The 20,062-nt window shown below is 37.6% G+C and overlaps 1 protein-coding gene across 1 annotated transcript in view; it reads left to right on the forward strand.

Moving 5' to 3' along the window:
* DDX10 (DEAD-box helicase 10) overlaps positions 1-20,062 on the forward strand; it is a 163,829-nt gene that overhangs the window by 106,513 nt on the left and 37,254 nt on the right. Inside the window, exons 15-16 of the mRNA XM_088140641.1 lie at positions 2,160-2,321; positions 13,049-13,105. Of these exons, the coding sequence (XP_087996767.1) occupies positions 2,160-2,321; positions 13,049-13,105 (219 nt within the window). The remainder of the gene's footprint in view (positions 1-2,159; positions 2,322-13,048; positions 13,106-20,062) is intronic.

A 20,062-nucleotide genomic window follows, 5' to 3' on the forward strand; every position in this document is an offset into this window, starting at 1 on the left:
GCAGGAATGATTCTCTTAATTGTATTGGTGCACATTTCTACATGGCAGTGCTTTTCTGTGCCTGAGACTCATTACTTTTCCTTTTCCTTTTTCTCTAACAAGCAGTGTTTACCACTGGTTGTCTCCTGATTCAGTGAATCCCCTTTCTTTGGAATAGTGACAATTCCCTATTCTTGCCCCATCACTTTCTCTCGTTCCCTTTCCTGCATGCTGGAGCTTGCCTCTGTCTTGAATTCTGAAGACCATGATGAATTCTGAAGACCCCCCCCCTTTGATTTCCAGTGTATACCTGATAGCTTGAAATGATTATCTTTGATTAAACCAACCGTGATTGGAAATCTACATATATACAAATGCACTCTTTTGATTTGAACAGATGATGTGTTAGCCGATTTTTCCCCTCCGCTGTCTGTTGGCTTCCTTATTCTCTTGAGTTTTCATGATAGTTTTCTCTAGACTAAACTACTCTCTCTTGCACATTAGCACCCTAATTGTAGACAAGGAGAGGATAGTGTCACAGCTATTGCCATAGATTAATCAGGTGATGACATAGCCTTTCGATGTCCTCTTTGTTCTGAAATGTTTGACCTGATTCTTGAATTTGGATGGCTTGCTCTGGCTTAGACCAAACTAAGATACAAGTGTCTTATGATGCCTTGTTATGTCTGGACAGTCACCGCTGTGGCTCTGGTTGTGCTTATTAGGGCCACCTAGATTTGGGGAGATTCCATTTTAACCTTGAATGGGGTAACACTTCTCCATTCAAGGGTGGTGCGCAATCTGGGGGTCTTTTTGACTTACATCTCCTGCTTGAGGAGGAGGTGGCAGTTATGGCCAAGAGGGGCTTTGCACAGCTTCATCTGGTGTGCCAGTTGTGCCCTTTCCTGGATTGGGAGACTCTTTGGACAGTTACTCATGGCCTAGTAACCTCATGATTCAGTTGCTGCAATGCACTCTATCTGGGGCTGCCCTCAAAACTCTTCAGAAACTTTAACTGAACCAGAATGCAGTGGCACAAGCAATAATGTGTGTGTCTTGGTATACTCATGTGATATCCCTGCTCTGCTAGCTGCACTGGTTGCCGGTTTGCTTCTGGATATGATTCAAGGTGATGGTTATAACCTATAAACCTTTATAACCTATAAACCTTATACAGTTTATACCCAGTACAGGGTCTGGCTATTTGGGACTGCCTACCTTCTGTGTGGTCTGCACAGCTCATATGAGCTGACAGGGTTGAACCACTCCAGGTCCCTTTAATTAAACAGTGTCATCTTTCAGGGCCCAAAGAAGTGTGCCTTCTCTGTCATAGCAGCTGCCCTCTGAAATGAGGTTTCCCAAAGATCCAGGTGGCTCCCACCCTATTGATGTTCTGGAGTGCCGTAAAGACCTGGATCTTCTCCCAGGACATAGGCTGAGGGGGCTGGAGCCCCTTGTAGAATATGTTTGTATATATTTTTGATGTTCTTGTCCAGATTTGCCATTTTGTTCTCTATTTTTACCTTGGTCTCTATTTAGCTTTTTTTTCTCTTTCTTTCCTTATTCATACTGTATTTTATTCTGTATGTTATGTTGTGAGCCACCCAGAGTTGTTCTGGAATTGGGTAAAGGCAAAATTGAAAAAAAAATTAAACGGGGGGTTTGTATTGGCAGACTGTACGTTCCCAGTTATTGTCACATATAAACAGTCATTTAAAGTTTACTATGTTGGCATACTACAAACCCAGCCAATTGTAGTTTCTTCAATGACCATCATTAAACAAACATAACAATGAGCAAAGCATTCTGAGATTAAGGATGGACAGAATTAGCAAAGTTGATTTTATTTGACTTCTCATTTTTAAAAACTTAATTATATTCTGTGGCAATTCCACTTCAATTTAAGAAAACCCGAATGTGCATTTGTAGCTTTTTCATTCAGATTTCTACTATGATACTTATTTATCCATGCTTTTATTGCATTTATTCAATCTTCATTGGGCTGCTTCAATTTTTATTTCCTCTCTTAAATTCCCTGCCTGAAAGGCATCTTTATATTTCTGTAACTGTTCAGTGTCATGCAGGTCGGACACCTATTGATCTTCGTAGCAATCTAGAGCCCCTTCTAAACTGCAGAATAGATAGTACTGAAATGTTTTTATTATTCTTCTGTGATTCAGTTAATTCAGCAGTGGCCACCAGCCCAAAAATCTATCCTGGACAAAGAGGAAGATGGCGATGATTGTAATGGGATCGATCTAGACAAAGCAAAAGAAAGACTTAAGGAAGAGGATAAATTTGACAAAGAGGAATACAGGAAGAAAATTAAAGAAAAACACAGGGTAAGTAAAATCTGATCCCATTTGTCAAAATATCAAATGGAAATACTGTGAAATGTTGGCATGTTCACTGGGGGATGAAGGATTTTACTGGAAAAAGAACTAATTATCTGTTCAATATTACTTCTTGTTCTGGTCTGATGCGTGAACCTAGGCAACACAAGAATTGGGGTGGGCCCTTGTTTTTGTATCACCAGTATTGCTATTCCCTGTGAATAGTCAAATTCTTGTTAGTAAGTAATTTATGACACTCCAGTATGATCTTCTGATTTTAAATAAGTAAATATGTAGAAATAGTAATTGAACTATATGAATGGATGTGTAAGAGACTTGTAGTGTCATGGACCAATATTAAATTTGTTTATATGATATTCCTAGTAGATAAAAGGGTAAAATTTTAAATAGCATAATAACAAGACTGTACCTCATCAAGAATGATGAGGACTAGAAAGCTCTGTACTAATGAGATTTTAGGAGTATGATGTTTTATTTAAATAGCTATGCTTTGTGTAGAGGTGATTGAGAGCTACCAATGAATTATTCAAGAAATGTCATAGCTGCAAGGTGATTGATTTCACTTATAATGTAAAGCTTTAATGGTAATAGTTTAAGCTCCTTTTTTGGCATTTAAAAGAAATTAAATTATAGAACATAAAAATACAAAGATTGTTGCTGGGCCATTTATTTGTCATAAAACAGAGCTGAAAGTTTGAGAACTTGACAGCAGAGAATAGTTATAAATGTGAGTCTTTCTCTTTAAGGTCCATGGATCATTTTCCTTCTTCTCATTATTCTTATTTATAGCATGTCTGTGGATGCAGCATATAAAAAACTGTAACAAGACCAATCCCTTTCCATGGCTAGGAGAACAAATAATCTCTATTTCAGAGAACAGATGATTAAACTTCCTGTGGACATAAGGCTAAAAGAACAAGCAGTTATATGTTTTTGTTTTGGAGGAGATGAAATAGTATAAATACTTTTGAGCCTGATTTACTGTAGAATGAGAGCTTTGCATAATGTGCCAAATTTGAATTTAAGGTTTATTGTAGAACGTGAGAGAGCTTTCTTAAGAACACAGGGGCCACTGTTTTCTTGCCATGCTGTCTCAACATTTGAAGAGTAGAATTGTCGTGTTCCAGTGTCAGCCCCTTTGCTTTTTACATGATCATAACATCTTCATGGTTTTATAGAGATCACAGCAGGGGTCAAATCCATGCAGAGCAGTGTTCTGATCATACTAGAGCAGCACCAGCTAATAATAAGGAATAATGCTGGGAGAAACATAGAAGTTGAAGATGCCATGTAATCTTTTCATAATCACCTCTTAAGAAAAGAACGTAATACAAAATTACTAGTGCCTAGGTTGTTATGTTCAAATCAGGAAAGGTTGTAGGTAGATCCCTAGGCTATGACTTTAACTATTCTGAATAGGGCTGCATTTTCACTAAAGCAGCTTGTTGAGTAGACTGGGGTGGTCATGGAACCATCTGTAGAAGCCCAAGTGGTAGCAAGGGGTATCTTTTACCGTCTTTTTTGGTTTATCAGCTATGACTATTTCTGGACACAGATAGCTTAGCCTTGGTGACTGATACATTGGTAACATCATACTTTGATTACTATAATATACTGTTTATAGGTCTGGTATCAGTGATGAAGCTTATGCCAACTTTATTACAATTTAGGCACACACTAAAAAAATTTCTCATGCATTTTGGCATCTTATGCCAAACATACGTCATGGCCATTGGCCAAATTATTTTGTCTCCTTTTATGGCAAGTAATATATAAATATTTTTAATGGGGTTGTTGTTGATTTATGTGAGAGATGGCTACATTTTCTCAGCAATTTGTACATGAAAGCCATGAAATTTAGGCCAGATGTTTGTGTAACATTGATAAATAATCAACAACGGTGCTTAGGAAAGTGGTTTAATATGAACGTGGAAAGGTTACAAAGGATTCTACAGATAGAATCTGCACTAATAAAAGAGAGTGGCTCTTAAACCTTGGGCAGATTTTTTTGTTAGGTATTTTGGTACAAAAGCTAGCACTAATTCCATACGTTGAACTCCAAAGTAGCCAACACAGCCAGGACAAAATAAGAACAGCCTGCATTAACATCTAGTAAGTTTTCTGCTGTTGTCTTCTGTATCTTTTGTTGTTTCTACTTCTGTGTTCTCTGAGAATGTAGTAAATGTGGGGGTTGCAGGCAAGCTGAGCATATTATAACTCTAAAGTTAATGTCTTCTTCCAAGAGATGCAGGGACTGGGATTCAGAGGGAGAAGTTAGAAAGGATTTGTTTGTTTGTTTGTTTGTTTCCACACAGTCTTGACTGATGGCCCCCTGAGAAGTATGAAAATTAGAAACAAATTTTGTCTGGCTGGGCCTGGGACTTAGGCTATTTGCCCCACGGCTCTGGAAGAACTGGAACCAGTAAGGGAAATCAAAAGGCTCTTGCATCCACATTTTTTTTTGGCTCCCATTCTCTGTCCTTCTATCACTGTCTTTTTGGTCAGTGATTGCTAGATGTGGTATGCCACTCTTACTCTCATGTAATTGTTGCTACTAGCTTACCTTCTCATTTCCTTCCGTTGTTGCCCTTATCAGAACAAAAATCCTTTATTCTTTATTACTTCATTGTTGAGTGTGTAGCACCACACTAACCCGATTAAAAGGAAAAACTGGAACAAATTATTCATTCCCAAACTGCCTTCTCCTTACAATTAGAGGATGGAAATAAAAGCCAGAGCTGCATCATCCATGTACTGATCTGTTTATAATCATCACAAAGTTATATAGGAATCCCCAAAATAGAATTATATTGCTGTTCTAAATCAAAAATCACTTAAATATTTCTGTCAATACTTGCTGTCAATATGTTTTTATTACTGTTTCCAGTTAGTTTCATTTAATGCAGGATGATGAAAGCTATTGTAAAATAATGAATGTTCTTTCAGTGAAATAATAAAGACTCTAATGAATTTCACCCTTCTAAATGTTTATGCTTTTCTTCACAATTTCTTGACTGGACAATCATTCCTTCACATTAATTGCAGTCATTTTTATATCTATATAATACCATTTTTATATCTCTAATGCTAGTTACATATTTATGCATTCTAAAAAGTGTGAATAGTCTGAAAGTTTGACTATAAAAGTATTTAATAACCAGGTTCTGCCAATAGAAGTACAGGTAGTCCTCACTTAATGACCATTCGTTCAGTGATCATTCAAAGTTATGACAGTGCTGAATGAATGGTAGTTATGGTCGGTCCTTGAAGTTATGGCCATGGTCATGTGGTCAAAATTTGGTCACATTTAGAACTGCAGCATGTGCTTCAACTACCCCCACCTGCCTATCTCCACCCTCATCTCTGCTGTTTTGGCTGCCCTGCACTACATTGCCCCTGCTGCCCCTAGCTGACCTTCATTGTCTTCTCTCCCCTACTGTTGACAAGGGGTGCCTGGACGAGGCAGGAGAAGCAGGAGGTCCTTGCCTAACTACGGTGTGGTCCTCACCTAATGACCACAACTGGGACTACCAGAACTGCTGTCGCCAAGCAGTGTGGTCACATTTCGCCTTAGCAACGGAAATTCTGGTCCCAGTTAGGGTCATTAAGTGAAGAGTACCAGTACAGCCTATGGTTTTTAGAGGGTGTTATTTTCACGTGGAACAAAATTCCTATTCAAATGTGCAGCAGATTGTGGAAAACCACTGTAAGTGAAGGGATAGAATCAGACTTGGATTCCCAACCTGAATTTCACTAAGGTATAATATATAATTAATGAATAGTTGGTCAAGTAAGATGCATATAAGTTTGCAATTTTTACCAAGCTTCTCTTTTGAATGAAGAAGCCAGCATAGTGAGTGAATACTTTGTTCTGGGAAAATGAGGCAATTTTCTTTCTTCAGCTTTCAGAGGACGTAATAGGACATCCCAAGTGCCTTAATTCACTTTCCTTAATTCATTTTGGATCAAGCCAAATTTAATTTTAATCTGACATTGCAGTCCCACAGTGACCAGAAGCCTCTGGAAAGCTCACAAATAGGAGACGGGCATACAGTCCCTTTTCTACGTGTGTCCCATAGTAATTGGTATTGAAAGGTACATTGTCCTGATATTAGAGGCAATACATATTTGTTATGTATAGTAGTGATTGACAGCCTTATCCTTCAGGAAACAGTATGACCCACAATTTGTGGAAGCAGTTTCCATAGTTTAGGTACCTTAAGTATGAGTTGTGTCCACCTCTCATTAGAGCAGTGGCGGCAGCAGTAGCAGTACTAATTTTATTTGTTGAGTGTTTATGATTTATTGCAGGATACAGTGTGCACTGTAATAAGTGCTACATTTATCCTCTTATTCTTAACCAATATCTGATGAGTGATATCACCACTGTACTTCAGGGAGAGATTCTACCTTGGTTGGTAGCAAAGCATGAGTTTTATATGTAAAAGATTCCTAGTTCCTCCTAAAGCTGGGAGATTCCTCTAGTTAAGGATCCGGGAAACTGTAGCTAAGTAATGATAGGCCAAATTGCTCCTATTTATTATATATCAGTTGTCTATATCCCTGTCTTGCTTCAGGAGGGTAGAGAGCTAGAGCTGCCTGAGGCAATCTGCTCTATAGAGAAGAGACTCCTAATCCTTTAAAGCATCATAAATGCTCTGAAAGCACTGGGGTATGGAAAGTTTTGAGTGGTTGCTTGAATATTGATTTGGAGTTTCTTGGACTAGCAAGAAGTCTCTCTGCTCATTATTCTGGAATCAAGAAAACATAGAGATGATATTCTGCAGATCAAGTCATGCATCTTTCTAGCTTCCTAGGTTTCTAGGAAAAAAATCTGTTTTCATTTAATAAAAAGTTGGTAACATGCGTATGGATAATCAAGATATAAAACTATATGCACTTGAGATTGGCACCTAAACCTCTAAATTTCAGTGAGGTGGAGAATAAGCAAAAATCACATGAAGCCATAGTTCTTGCATGTTACAAGACTTATCTAAGCTGTAAAAGATGGTTAATCTTTTGATTAAACAATGCCATTTATCGGGACCCTGGAAGTGTGCATTTTCTGTCACAGTGCCTGTTCTCTGGAATGAGGTTCCCCCTGAGATTTGAACAACCCCCACCCTGCGGGTGTTTTGAAGGGCCCTGAAGACCTGGCTCTCTGCCCAGGCCTTTGGCGAGCATGATTGAAGCCCCCTTTTCTTTGTTCCTGTCCGGTTTTGTCTAGTCTTGGGGGGGGTCCCCCCTTTGTTTTTAACAATTCATAAACCACCCAGAGTCACTGAGTGTATAAATTTAATAGATGATGATGATGATTAGAATAACTATTGGGGCTCTAATAGTGTTCCCATAAGCAGAATAACTTCCCATAAAATTTGTCAAGATGTTCTTTTTCTTTTTTTTATAAATGTTATTAAAGGTTTTAAAAAGAACATAAAAACTAACACAACCTATACAGAATAAAGAAAAGAAAGAAAGTAAAAGAGAAAGAACGGAAAAACGATAAAAGTGTAGAGAGAAAAGATAAAAAGAAATAGAAGAAATTTCCGATTTCCTTTGCAGCAAATGCAAGTATGATTACAAAGCTCTCTCTTACTCTGTGATTACAAAAAAAGCTCACTTTTTTCTGTTATCTATTTTTATTTCTAATCATCAAAACCACAAGTCATAAGTGCATTTTTTTCTGTTTCATGCAAAAAGTCTATATGAAGATATTGTCTTTTCTGTAATCAAGGAAGTCAATTTAGCCATCTCTGCAAGTTCCATCATCTTAACCAGCCATTCCTCTATTGTGGGTACTGTCAAACTTTTCTACTTTTGAGCATATAGTAATTTGCTGCAGTTATCGTATATAAAAACAAAGTTCCATGGCTTTTTCTAGCTGTCTGTCCATTAATCCCAAAAGAAAAGTCCCTGGTTTCAACTGTATATCAGTCTTTAAAATCTTCTGAATTAGTGCATTTATTTGTATCCAAACTTTTTTGGCTTTTTTACATGTCAACCCTACATGATAAAATGTCTCTTCACAGTGTTGACATTTCCAGCAAGGATTCGAAGTAGCTTTATACATTCTGGACAAATTCTCTGGTGACAAATACCAACAAGACATCATGTTATAAAAGTTCTCTTTACGGCTAGAACATAATGTAAATTTCAGTCCTTTCAACCACATATTTTCCCATTGATCCATTTGTATATTGTAGCCAAACTTTTTAGCCCATTTTATCATACATTCTTTCACTTGTTCTTCTTCTGTCTCATATTTCAGCAAAAGTTTATACATTTTAGCAATAACATGTTCATTTGCACATAATTCTATTTCAAACTCAGTCTTGCATTGTTTAAACCATAACATTTTTATCCACTTTAAACCTTTCTGATAATTGTACATAAGAAAACTATTGACAAGTTTATCCTTCTGGTGTCAAATCTTCTCTTGATTTTATTTTAGAATCCCCTTGAGAAAATTTTAGTACGTCATGATAAGTTAACCATTTATGTTTACCTATCATTTCTCATGTATAGAATGCTTCTTGTGCTGAGAGCCACAAAAGTGTTTTTGGGCGCAACCTAGATTTATATTTATTCCATACTTTAAGAATGGCCTGCCTTCAAGATGTTCTTTTTCTGAACAAGGCAAAGAACACAATCTCCCACTCCTCATACACATACTTGTAATTTTTTCCAGTAATATTTTCCCTCATTCATTTGGGCATTTTCTTGTCATTTAAAATGAGGTGGTTTTTCTTTTTTTTAATTCCCCAGTTGTGATATGTTGGCAGGCATATTAAAATACTTAGGAAGTACACTATGTCTTCAAACTATTGACTGTCAACAATCTGGATGTTTGCTGGAATCTCACTTGCTTGCAGAGTTTTGACGTTATGATAAATGTCCCAACCTGCTATAGTCTTTCTGTGAATAAATCTAACAACGTTTGTTTAGAAGGAGACTTTAGTCATCCCCACTCCATTTTTTTTGCTCTATGATGAGAAAATTAAATAACATTATAAAAGTAATTTTGTTTTCCCCCTTACCCTACTGCAAATAGTTCTTTGTAGGATTTCTCTGCCTTCTTTAATGTTATTTAACTAGCAGGTATGGCCTGACAAGTATCCTCAGGCAAATTATACACATGTATTAATTATGATTATAAAATTGTACTGTATGTACTATGTACATAGAAAAGAACATTTTAAAGAATGTACTGGATGATTAATTTTGAGAATTGTATTGCCAATTTACCCTTAGGCTATAGATTTTACACAGAATAGAATAAATTCTGCAGGTTAATCTCCATGTCAGTTGATGGAGATCCAGTTATATATTGTAATGTATGAAAGCAGTATTTAATATTATACCAAATGAAAGATGGCTATGGAAGTGTTCATTTCCCCCCAGCAGTCACTCATGTACCACTGTGACCTCCTGATCTAATGGTTCTAGAGCCCAGAAACCTTTAGACAAGATTTGTAGGCATTTAGGTATGTAGAATTCATGCTTTGAACAAAATAGCATGCTATTCTAGTGATATAAGTAGAATCTATGTCCACATGTGCTGATGGAGTCCAGGATAGAATTATGAGAACTGAGACTCAACTATAATGTAGAATTCCTAGACTGTAGTTCAGACTAAAACTTTAATTCTGTATTGGGACTTCACACAGTCTTCACATGCTACCAAAGAATTTGATGTCTGAGTACAAGTCTTCCTTGAATCTTTCCCCAGACCTATATTCGGTTGACATTACCACAGTTTCACCTGTGGAGCACCACTACTCCTTTTCTGTTAATACTTGTCTTGTAAGCCTTACTGGCTCTTCAGTTTACAATCTACATCGCATTCAGACTTCAACAAACGTTAGAAAATTATTTACCCATAGACTGCAATTCCCAGTTTGACACTCCAATTTCTATATCCCCATTTAGCAGTGTTCTGGAATAATGGATATTATAATCCCACAACATATGGAGAGGTTGGGAAGCCTTGCCCCATGAAATACTTTGCAGTGCCATTTAACTTGGCTTTTCTCTTTTTTTCATATTCAGAAGGAAATAGTTTTCTCCTGATGAACAGGCCAGCCCAATAGCCTTAAAACGCATCAGAAGTATATTTCTGTCCTCCTGTCTTTTGGCTTTTTCTTCGGTATATTGGAAGATCAGCATGAATGAAAAGGTTTTCAGTTCCCAGTTTTGATTTTCTATAAAAATTATTCCATAGTTCTATCTTGCCATCTTTCTTCTTTTTTAACATGTTGCTCTGGTTCTTTTATATTTCCACTATTGGTCCATGAAATGGGATTCCATCCATTCCCGATCGGTGGGCAAAATCGACCAGGTGTTTCAGCTCTGTAATCTTCAGTTAGTAGAGATTTGCCTCTGATTCCCATGCAAGCCTTTCTAAAATGATCAAAATTTTCACAGCTACAGCACTGATGATTTGCCCTTTTGCCTTTGTTTTTTTGCTCTGTTGTGCTTAGTTTATACAACAAGGGTGATAGATGACTGTCACCAAAATAGCACAGTGTAGCAACTTCTTCCTATGCTTGGAAGAGTCTCTCTGATGAATTTTTAACATTTTCCCCCAAATGTGTTTTCATCATCTGGTTCGTCAACTGTCTGAACTTCCCCCATGCCCTTTCGCTGTCTCATATCCCCACTCCTTTCTTTCTCCCAGGTCATTATTAATATAGTTTTCCAGCTCCTTTTCAATTGTGGTGCTTTAAACAGAGCACCTAGGCTTCGAGAGAAATGGGCAAGTGACATAGGTTGACAGGATACAGCAAAGCAGGTCACAACATAGTAGCTTGGAAATTGGGCTGGAGGCGGTAGAAAATTGAGTACTGACTTGCAGAGTCAAGGCATTTACACTGAATGCACAAAAATTGAACAAGTCACAGTTGGGTTGCTGAGATGTCAAAAGATGATCTACCCTATGAAATATATTTGGTGGAAAGACAGGGAAAGGAGAAGAACAATATCACTGATGTTTTATCTGGAGTAGTTTGTGACCCGTATCTCCCGTTCTGACTTGTTCATTAATTACCCTAACTAAGTAATTGAAATAAATGGAGTCTTTACAAAATAAATCATACGAATGTTCATTGATCTGTATGAGTGCATCCATATGTTCAAATAAATATTGGGTTGGGAACACAGGCTGCTGCTATGGCAAGAAGCAGCAGGAAGAGTTCTTTGCAGTTGCCTTCTTTGTGTCCCATAACACTAGGATGGAGAAATTATATTTGACCCAGAGTAAAGAACATCCTGGTGAGACTACCCTTCCCCAAATCTGGTACCCGCCAAACAGGAGTCTGGAATTTAGATAGATGTCCAATTTGAACAGTTCTGAAGAGCACCAGAATGGCTGCAGCTGACTTTTCAGATGTCTTTGTTCCCCCCCCCCCCAAAAAATGAAATAACTCTGTTAGAGTTCCAGTCTGTACATTGGTTTGAATAGAAGTTAATAATAGAAGTTTCTTGTCCTTAGCTTATATTCAAATGAGCAAATCTCATTTCTGTATACCATGAAAAGTTCTTACACTTTAATCTAATAATCATGTGTGGGTGTGTGGGTGTATGCAGTACTCAAGGCTATGGGTATTCCTGTGCAGGGTACCACAGAGTTCAGTGCTTTTTCTGTATGCACCAAAGAAAAAGAGACCTAAGCTCTGAAATGGATAATGGAAACTCTAAGGGTTTGTTTGTGGAGTTGAGAGCTCACTATGGTCACAGACCATCAGTCATTAATATGATTGGAAAAGATAATGGATACTAACAGAAGACTTACACATTGGTATCCTATTCTATGGTTCAAGTACCAAGTTGCTGATACAAGGTTCTACCATCCAAAAAGAAAATCTGCCCCAGCCTGAAAGGGAAATGTTGGACGATGTTTATCCCTCTTCTTATCTCTACATAGAAAATAGGCAGGGTATTTAGAAATAGTGCAATCTACATTTATGTTAAGCCAACATTATAGAATGCATAAATGCACAGGCAGAAAACACTTAGACTGTATAATATTCAATAAGAAAAAGTCAATTTCACAATGTACTTTAAAACTCCAACTGCAGTAGTTATCTAGCTGTAAATAACTTTTGCTAAGAAAGGCTGCAGAAAACAAAAGTAAATGTTGCTTGTGCTGTATCTGATATCAAGTCTTGTGAACCCACAGAAGCCTCTGTGGCCAGTAGGCTTCTGGGTCCGGTTCAGAATTCTGAATAGAGCCCTATATGGTGTTGCACTGGGTTACATCAGGCTAAGGTTGCTACGGTTGAATCTGACTGTCAGGTAAGAATACTGAGTCCTTACTCTATGTGAGGCGCAGACCAGATACCAGCCTTTTGTACTTGCTAGCAGAGGTTCCAGCAGCTACTTGCTCTCTTTAGAGCAAGAATATACCACCATGTTTTTAATTGGAATTGAATGTTTGTGGCCATTATCTGGCCGATTTCTATTAATTGTATGTCTTTTTGTTTTTATTCTACATTTTTTCTCTCTTTAATGCTGCCCAAAATCTATAATCACTTGTTAAAAGTAAGGCTGAATGGGAACTCTTTTCGACCATGTGTTCATTATTATGCATACAAAAGCTGATGGTGATAGGCAAACATGTACAAAAAGGTTCTTCATAAAATTCCATTTTTGTCTCGTAAGTGTTTCTTTGCTTCTCCACTCTTTTATGTTCTTATGTTTAATTTTGTTCTTTACAGGAGAAAAGGCTTAAAGAAAAGGCAGCTAGAAGGGAAACCAGGAAGATAAATACAAAGGTAAGAAGGAGGAAGGGGAGATGATGATGATAAAGATGGTGATAGTGATGATGATGATGAAGAAGACGACAACTATTTGTGGCTCTGAAAATGTAACCTACAATCCAGTTTTAATGCCTCTTTTCTTAAGCTGTCTTAGAAACCAAATAGTTTCCAATTTTTCACTGTTCCTTTTCACATCTCATACCTTGCTATGCTGCAGAATGTTGGATGAAAGAAACAGTTTTGGGTCTCTTAAACACAGGTTGCATCTATCCTGGGAGACATACCATTATAGGATATTCAGAGAAGATTTCACATTACTGTAGTCTTTTGCATCATTGAAAAGGGAGGAGGCAGAGAATGATTAGAAAAGGGATTGAAAATAAAACATACAGCTGCAGTTTGCTAGTAGAGATGTAATGCTTTCCGAGTCTTAACCATGGTTAGTGTGAGGGATCAGGTATGGGTCATGTCACCCCCTTTTTTTTTGCCAGACAACTTTTTCCTTTTGAAGGATATATTCTCTGGAGTCTAAGCCATTGGGGCAAAAGCTCCCAGGCTTTAAAGCGGGTGAAATACATAGGGAATTTCAAGAGCATGTTATAAGTGCCTTTGTAACATGGCTGCTCAGAGCTTGTTGTTTACTAAAAGGCTGCCATGGAAACTAAGCCATTGTTGTTATTATCCATGGTTTGCTGAATAAGCCACTGTAGCCTAATTCATACATCATATACTAAGATCTTAATAGCCAGGCTCATATATCCCACTAATATAAAAGTAAACAAAGTTCATTAAGTCTTAGCATCATGGATGAGAAAACAAGTTTAATGACAGTTCACCTTTGAACTGCTTTGCGTGTACACATCTTAAGGGTATTTGGAGCATAGCGATGTGTAATGGAAAAAAACGGTGTGTGTGCAATTTTTAATCATCTTTTGCCTGTTAGTATTGTTCTTTACTACTCTCTTATATTTTCTTTACAGTTTTCATCCTTGCATATTAATTGTCCTGTCTTCCTCCAAATTTTTTTCCATGTCTCCTGGTTTCATCATTTGCATGTATAATTTGAATATTACAATGACTTTTCATGCAGTATGCAGTAAAATTGTACAGATGCAGAATTGTGGATGAACTTTCTTTTAAATGAAATGCTTATATGCCAAGGATCATTCCAGAAACAAGGATTCCGATATGAATGCAAATCGCATGTTAAGCTATCATTTTTATCTGGTATATGTATTGCATCAAAAAAGTTCAGCTTATTGAAGAGATACTGACTGGAAGTGAATTTCCAGGATGGAGTTCTGATTGTGTGCATTACCTATCTTATTATGTTGCATCGAAATAACCATGATTTGTACTTGGTACTTAGCAAAGATTGGTCTCCTTTGATGCCATTGTACTCATTCTTTCTCTGTGTTCTCTGTGCCTTCAGTGGAACTCAGAGAGCTGATCTTGGAAAATGACATTCATTGTAGGCCAAAAGGAGGGAAGTAATTATTCTAAACTATCAAAGAAAAGACTGATTGTACTCAGCAGTAAGATATTAAAAGATGAACTTCAGAAAAAAGCATGTTACAGAATAACATTCAAATAGTGGTTGGTAAGGCTGAAACAGTGGACAGTAGTGGTAATAACCAGTCTTAAAATTGTACGTTACTCAACCTAGGGTTTGAATCAGGAAGTAAAACCTGAAATATGATAGGCACTCACTGAGTGTGTTGAGACCTTTTGAGATAGGCTGAAACCTTTTGATATATGTGACTTTCTGCTAAAAAAAATGGTGCAAAAGAATGAATGGGCACAGGTTTAACATCAGGACTCCAACAAGGACAGAGTAATATCAGAGCATTTCAATCTCTGCAGACCTCAAAGTGAACATCTTGGAAAACAAGACTTCAACAGCATCACTGAGCAAGACATTGCTGAACTCACATACATCAAAAGATTTCAAACTATCTCAACAAACACAATATTTAATATGTTACAATCGTTAATTGATAAGGTACTGGCAATCTGTCTCATGTGTAACCTGCATCTGTGTAACCACCCTGTCTTTTCTTCCCCCCGTCTCATCCCAGTTTAAATCCTACATCTGTCTAGCTACTCTGTTCATCTGATGAAGTGAGCTTCAACTCATGAAAGCTTATACTTTTTAATAAAATGGGTTAATCAGAAAAAGGTGCTTCCAAATACCTGGATTTTTAGTTCTGATTTTACTGAGCTTGGGAAACAAGGACATCCACAAGGGTGGTCCAGTTCGAGCTGGTGGTGATAACTGGGCAATCAAAGCCCCACCTCCTTTTTACATGCATAGCACAAGTTAAAAAGGGGCATGGCATTGACTATGTGATTGCAGCCCCATCTTGACTTTTTTTGACTCTACGCCCCTACAGATGCCCATTATGAAATACTTCCCTTTCTAAAAGAATTTAAAATATTTTTTAGCAACTGGCACTTTAACAAAATAGCCAACCCCTGATATAAAAAGTAAAGTTTTTGTTTACATTTAAGAAACCCTTGCTTAAATTTAAACAGAGGTTTAAGAAACACGAAAAATGTCCTTGCTCATTGGAGCTGGCAAAAAAGCCTTCTGCCTGGTTGCTCCTGAAAAATATGGTCAAATTATTTTGGCACTGCTGAAATATTAAATTACCAGAGAACTGCCATTTCTTGTAATAACTTTTCTTTGCATGTTTTCATAAATTCCACGATTTAATCAGTTTTCTTGCAATTTTAATTTCCTAGCAATTGAGGGTCTATTAAAATAGGTACCACCTTCCAATACAATACAATACAATACAATACAATACAATACAAATACTTTAATGACCAAGTATAAAATATACACAAGGAATTTGTCTTCGGTGACGAACAGCAAGATCAACAGTGCATTTGGATAGCAACAAAAATTAATAAACAGTAACAATAACACTGCCCAATAAAATAACTTTTCCAAAGAAGAAGCCACTGTCCAGTACATATCAAATCATACAGTGTTTAACAGAGCAATGGCACAAGGGAAAAAACTATTCCGATGTCTAGATGTTTTAACATATGGAGCTCTATAGCGCCATCCCGAAGGAAGAAGTTGGAACAGATTATATCCAGGATGAGAAGAGTCTGCAGATATCCTCTCTGCCCTCCTTTTGATCCTCACAGTATACAGTTCTTCTATAGAAGGCAGACGGGTTGCAGTGATCCTTTCTGCAGACTTAACTATCCGTTGGAGTCTGAATCTGTCCTGTATGGTTGCAGAATCAAACCAGACAGTTATAGAGGAGCAGATAACAGACTCAATGATTCCCCTGTAAAACTGTACCAAGAGCTCCTGGGATAATTTAAACTTCCTAAGTTGCCACAGAAAAAACATCCTTTGCTGTGCCTTTTTAATGATGGCTGTGATGTTAAACGTCCATTTCAGGTCTTGGGAAAGTATAGAACCCAGGAACTTGAAGGACTCTACCACTGATGCTGGGCTGTTGAGTATGGTAAGGGGAGGAGTATTAGAAGGATTCTTCCTAAAGTCCACAATCATCTCCACAGTTTTAAGTGTGTTCAATTCCATGCCTTTTCTTTGTCCCTCTGGTAGACTATAGGCATCGTTGCATCCAGGAATTCTTCTCTAGGTGGAAGCATATTTATGCATAACGCGCCCTGTCATTACAGGATGGTTCACATGACAATTCTGAATAAATAGCTGACACTGTAGGGCAACACTTTATCACCTGGTGATTTATGAAAAGCATCCACAGTTTTACAAGAATCCATGCCTGTATAGCAAACTTCTTTCTGAAGCTTTGCATATCATAGAAGATAACTTTGCCCACAGAAGAACACATTTTAGCAATCTTTATTAGTGTTGATAGGATCATCTCTTTCTTTTTTATTATCCTATCTCAGTGTGAAATGAATGATTATAGTATGTAGAATTCAATAAAGAGACATAATAGGGATCTCTGAGTCTATTTTTATCGCATTGAGTATTAAAATGGGTGCTTAATCTGCATTGACTTCATAAACAATCACAGCTTCTCTAATTGTGGTATCCAAAGCAAAATATTTTAAGTGCGGCCTTTATATTTTCTTTGCACTGCTGTGATTCTGAAATGTTTTGTGGATGCATACTGTTTTGATTTTTCCAGTACTCTAATCCAGTTAGTGTTGTATGGCTAGATCTTAGGGGCATGTTTATAATTTGTGAAAATAACCTGTTATTCTGTTTAGGAAATTTGCAGACAGGGCAAAATGCAATGATATTTTATTTTAAATTCCAGAATTGGGAGAAGTGCAACATAGGCATCTGTCTTTTTACCTTGCTATGCCCTTCCCTCCAAGCATACTGATACTGGTTTTTATACATTTCTTGCACATAGGTAAGCTTTAAATTAATAGGAGTACAGGTAGCCCTCATTTACTGACCTCAGTTGGGACTGGCAACTCTGTCACTAAGCAGCACAGTTGTTAAGTGAAACATCATGGGACCGCACTGACTTACAATGTCAGTTCTGGCTGCAGTCGTTAAGCCAATCATTGCAGGTTGTTAAGCACAATGTCACATGGCCGGAACTCGCAGCTTCCTGCCAGTTTCTGCATTGATTTTGCTTGTTGAAAGCCGGCTGTGAAGGTTGCAAATGGTGATCATGTGACTGTGGGGATGCTGCAATGGCCACAACTTTGAGGACTGGTCATAAGTCTTTCAGCTCTGTTGTAACTTTGAATGGGTGCTGAAAAGTGGTTGGTAGGCGAGGATTACCTGCGTACAAATAAAGAAGAGGAAATCATAGAAACAATGACAGAGGGATCATCTTGAAGAGACTTAATAGTCAAGAAGCTGAGCTATTAACAGTGATTAAGAAAAGTACTAGACATGATTATTGAGACATAGGCATTTAACAAAAGTCTTGCGGAGTATAAACAGGAAGAATTTTAAACAATGTAGTCTTGTGATTTGATAATGGAATAACAATAGAAAAACAGGGAGGGAAATTCAAGCATAGAGGAAAGGGGAAAAAAAGGAAGCAGATATAGAACTAGGGTTGTCCTTTTCTAAAATCCAAGATGGCCATGAGTAAAAGAAGGGAAATGAGAAGAAGTTTTCTTGTTAAAGCTACAGCACCATAAAAGTAATAAAATTACAATAATAGAGAAATGATACAGGAATGTAACATTTCCATAACACATCCCTTTGGGGCATTCTGAGAAATTAAACTGGTGCCTTCCTTTGACTGAGAGTCATATATTTTCCATGATAATCTTGAGTCATAATGCAATGGAAATATTTGACAGAGGAACCAATTACCTACCAGGAATCCCCATTGCGATGTGTTCAAGAAGGGATTAGACTGTCATTTGCTGAGGATACTTTAATTTGAATTCCAGGACTGCACAGGGAATAAGACTCAATGGCCCATTGTCAGAACCTGCATCACCCAACTATTGTTGTTTTACATTGTATTGCATTCAATGGAAGTTGGATTGATTTGTTTCTGCCAATTGTAACTAGGGAGGGGGGGGTTGCAGTTAAAGGTTGTAATTGGAGTAGTAACGGGAGGTGGGAAGAAGCTTAACCTTATATGGGCAATTTAGACTGGCCTGTTTGCAAGCAAGGCAGCTGGGGGCCAAAGAGCCAGGAAGGAGCTTGGGGAGGAGGGGGAGGAAGGAAAGAGGTCACCACCAGGTGAAGAGGAATCGAGACGCCAGGCAATAAGGGGAGGAGGGATAAATAGAGGGAAGTTTACCCAAGGCTTTAGTTTTAGCAATGTTCTGTTTGCAAGCTACATGTACCACATAATAAAGAAGTATTTATCTGAACCAAGCCTGGTTGCGTGAGAATGCTTCTGAATTGGGTTTTGGACATTGTGGACTTGACACCCATATAGGTCCTTCCGTATGTAAGGTCCTATGAACTTCTATGGAAATTAAATAACAGCATCTTAGAAATGATTCTGTCGCTGTTTTGATACCACTCAGTGTTCCTCAACCTTGACAGCTTGAAGTCCACACATCTTCAAGTTGTCAAGGTTGAGGAACACTGATACCACTGACACTAGCGCAAGGGCCCATATTAGAGGATACTTTGCTGTTGACCCCTTTAAATTTGGAAACTATCGCGTCACTTTTAAAATACGAGCAATTTTGAGTGGGTAATCTCCAGTTTGGGGAGGGCTGATTGATATATTTTATTTATTTGTTGTATTTTAAAAAAAAAACCCTCTAAAGCAGATCATGCAGTGTTCTTTTCACTGCAGGCACCGGTCAAGGGGGGGATTCACTCAACTGCTTCATTCTTAGGGCCATTGGAACTACACATTACTTCTTGTAACTCTGACTGAACAGTGTCCCTTAAGTATACATCTCTGCATGTACAACTATATTCATTAAGAACTCCTTCTAGCAAACATCCAGGAGTCATTCTTAAGAAAAGGGGGTGGGGATATGCACTCCCAGAAAAGAGTGGAGTTATCCATACAACTCTGAGAATTCCTGTGTGTTTATTGAATATGCAGAGAGGATTGCATGAACCTCCTAAATGTAAGATTGTAACAGTGACAAGATGTTTGCAATCTTTGCCCTGTTCCATTGTTGTGTTTTATTTACTTATTGGAGTGATTTCTTATTAAATTTAGCCTGCCTTAAGGTCAGATTATGGGAAAAAACAAATGATAATTCAAATGTTTTTCTTTTTTTAAAAAATCAATAATATATGTGATCTTAAAATGCATAATAAACAGTGGATCACATAAACCAGCCTTCCCAAACTTGGTGCCTTTGGGCCAGTAACTCCCAGACTGCTCAAACATTTATTGCAATTGAAACATGTCAAAATGTTTAAGATTTGTATAGCACTTTCCAAAATTCAAAGCTCTTTGTACGCATGTTGTTTCTTGCAATCACCCTGTAAGGTAAGTTAGTAAAGTATTACTATCCCATAATATTAGATTACAAAGTGAAGGTGAGGGAGGGGGTAGGGAA

This window comes from Python bivittatus, unplaced genomic scaffold (assembly GCF_059951505.1).
Source record: "Python bivittatus isolate LINGU-HERP-01145 unplaced genomic scaffold, Pbiv_v1 ctg000340_np1212, whole genome shotgun sequence".
Taxonomy (NCBI): Eukaryota; Metazoa; Chordata; class Lepidosauria; order Squamata; family Pythonidae; genus Python; species Python bivittatus.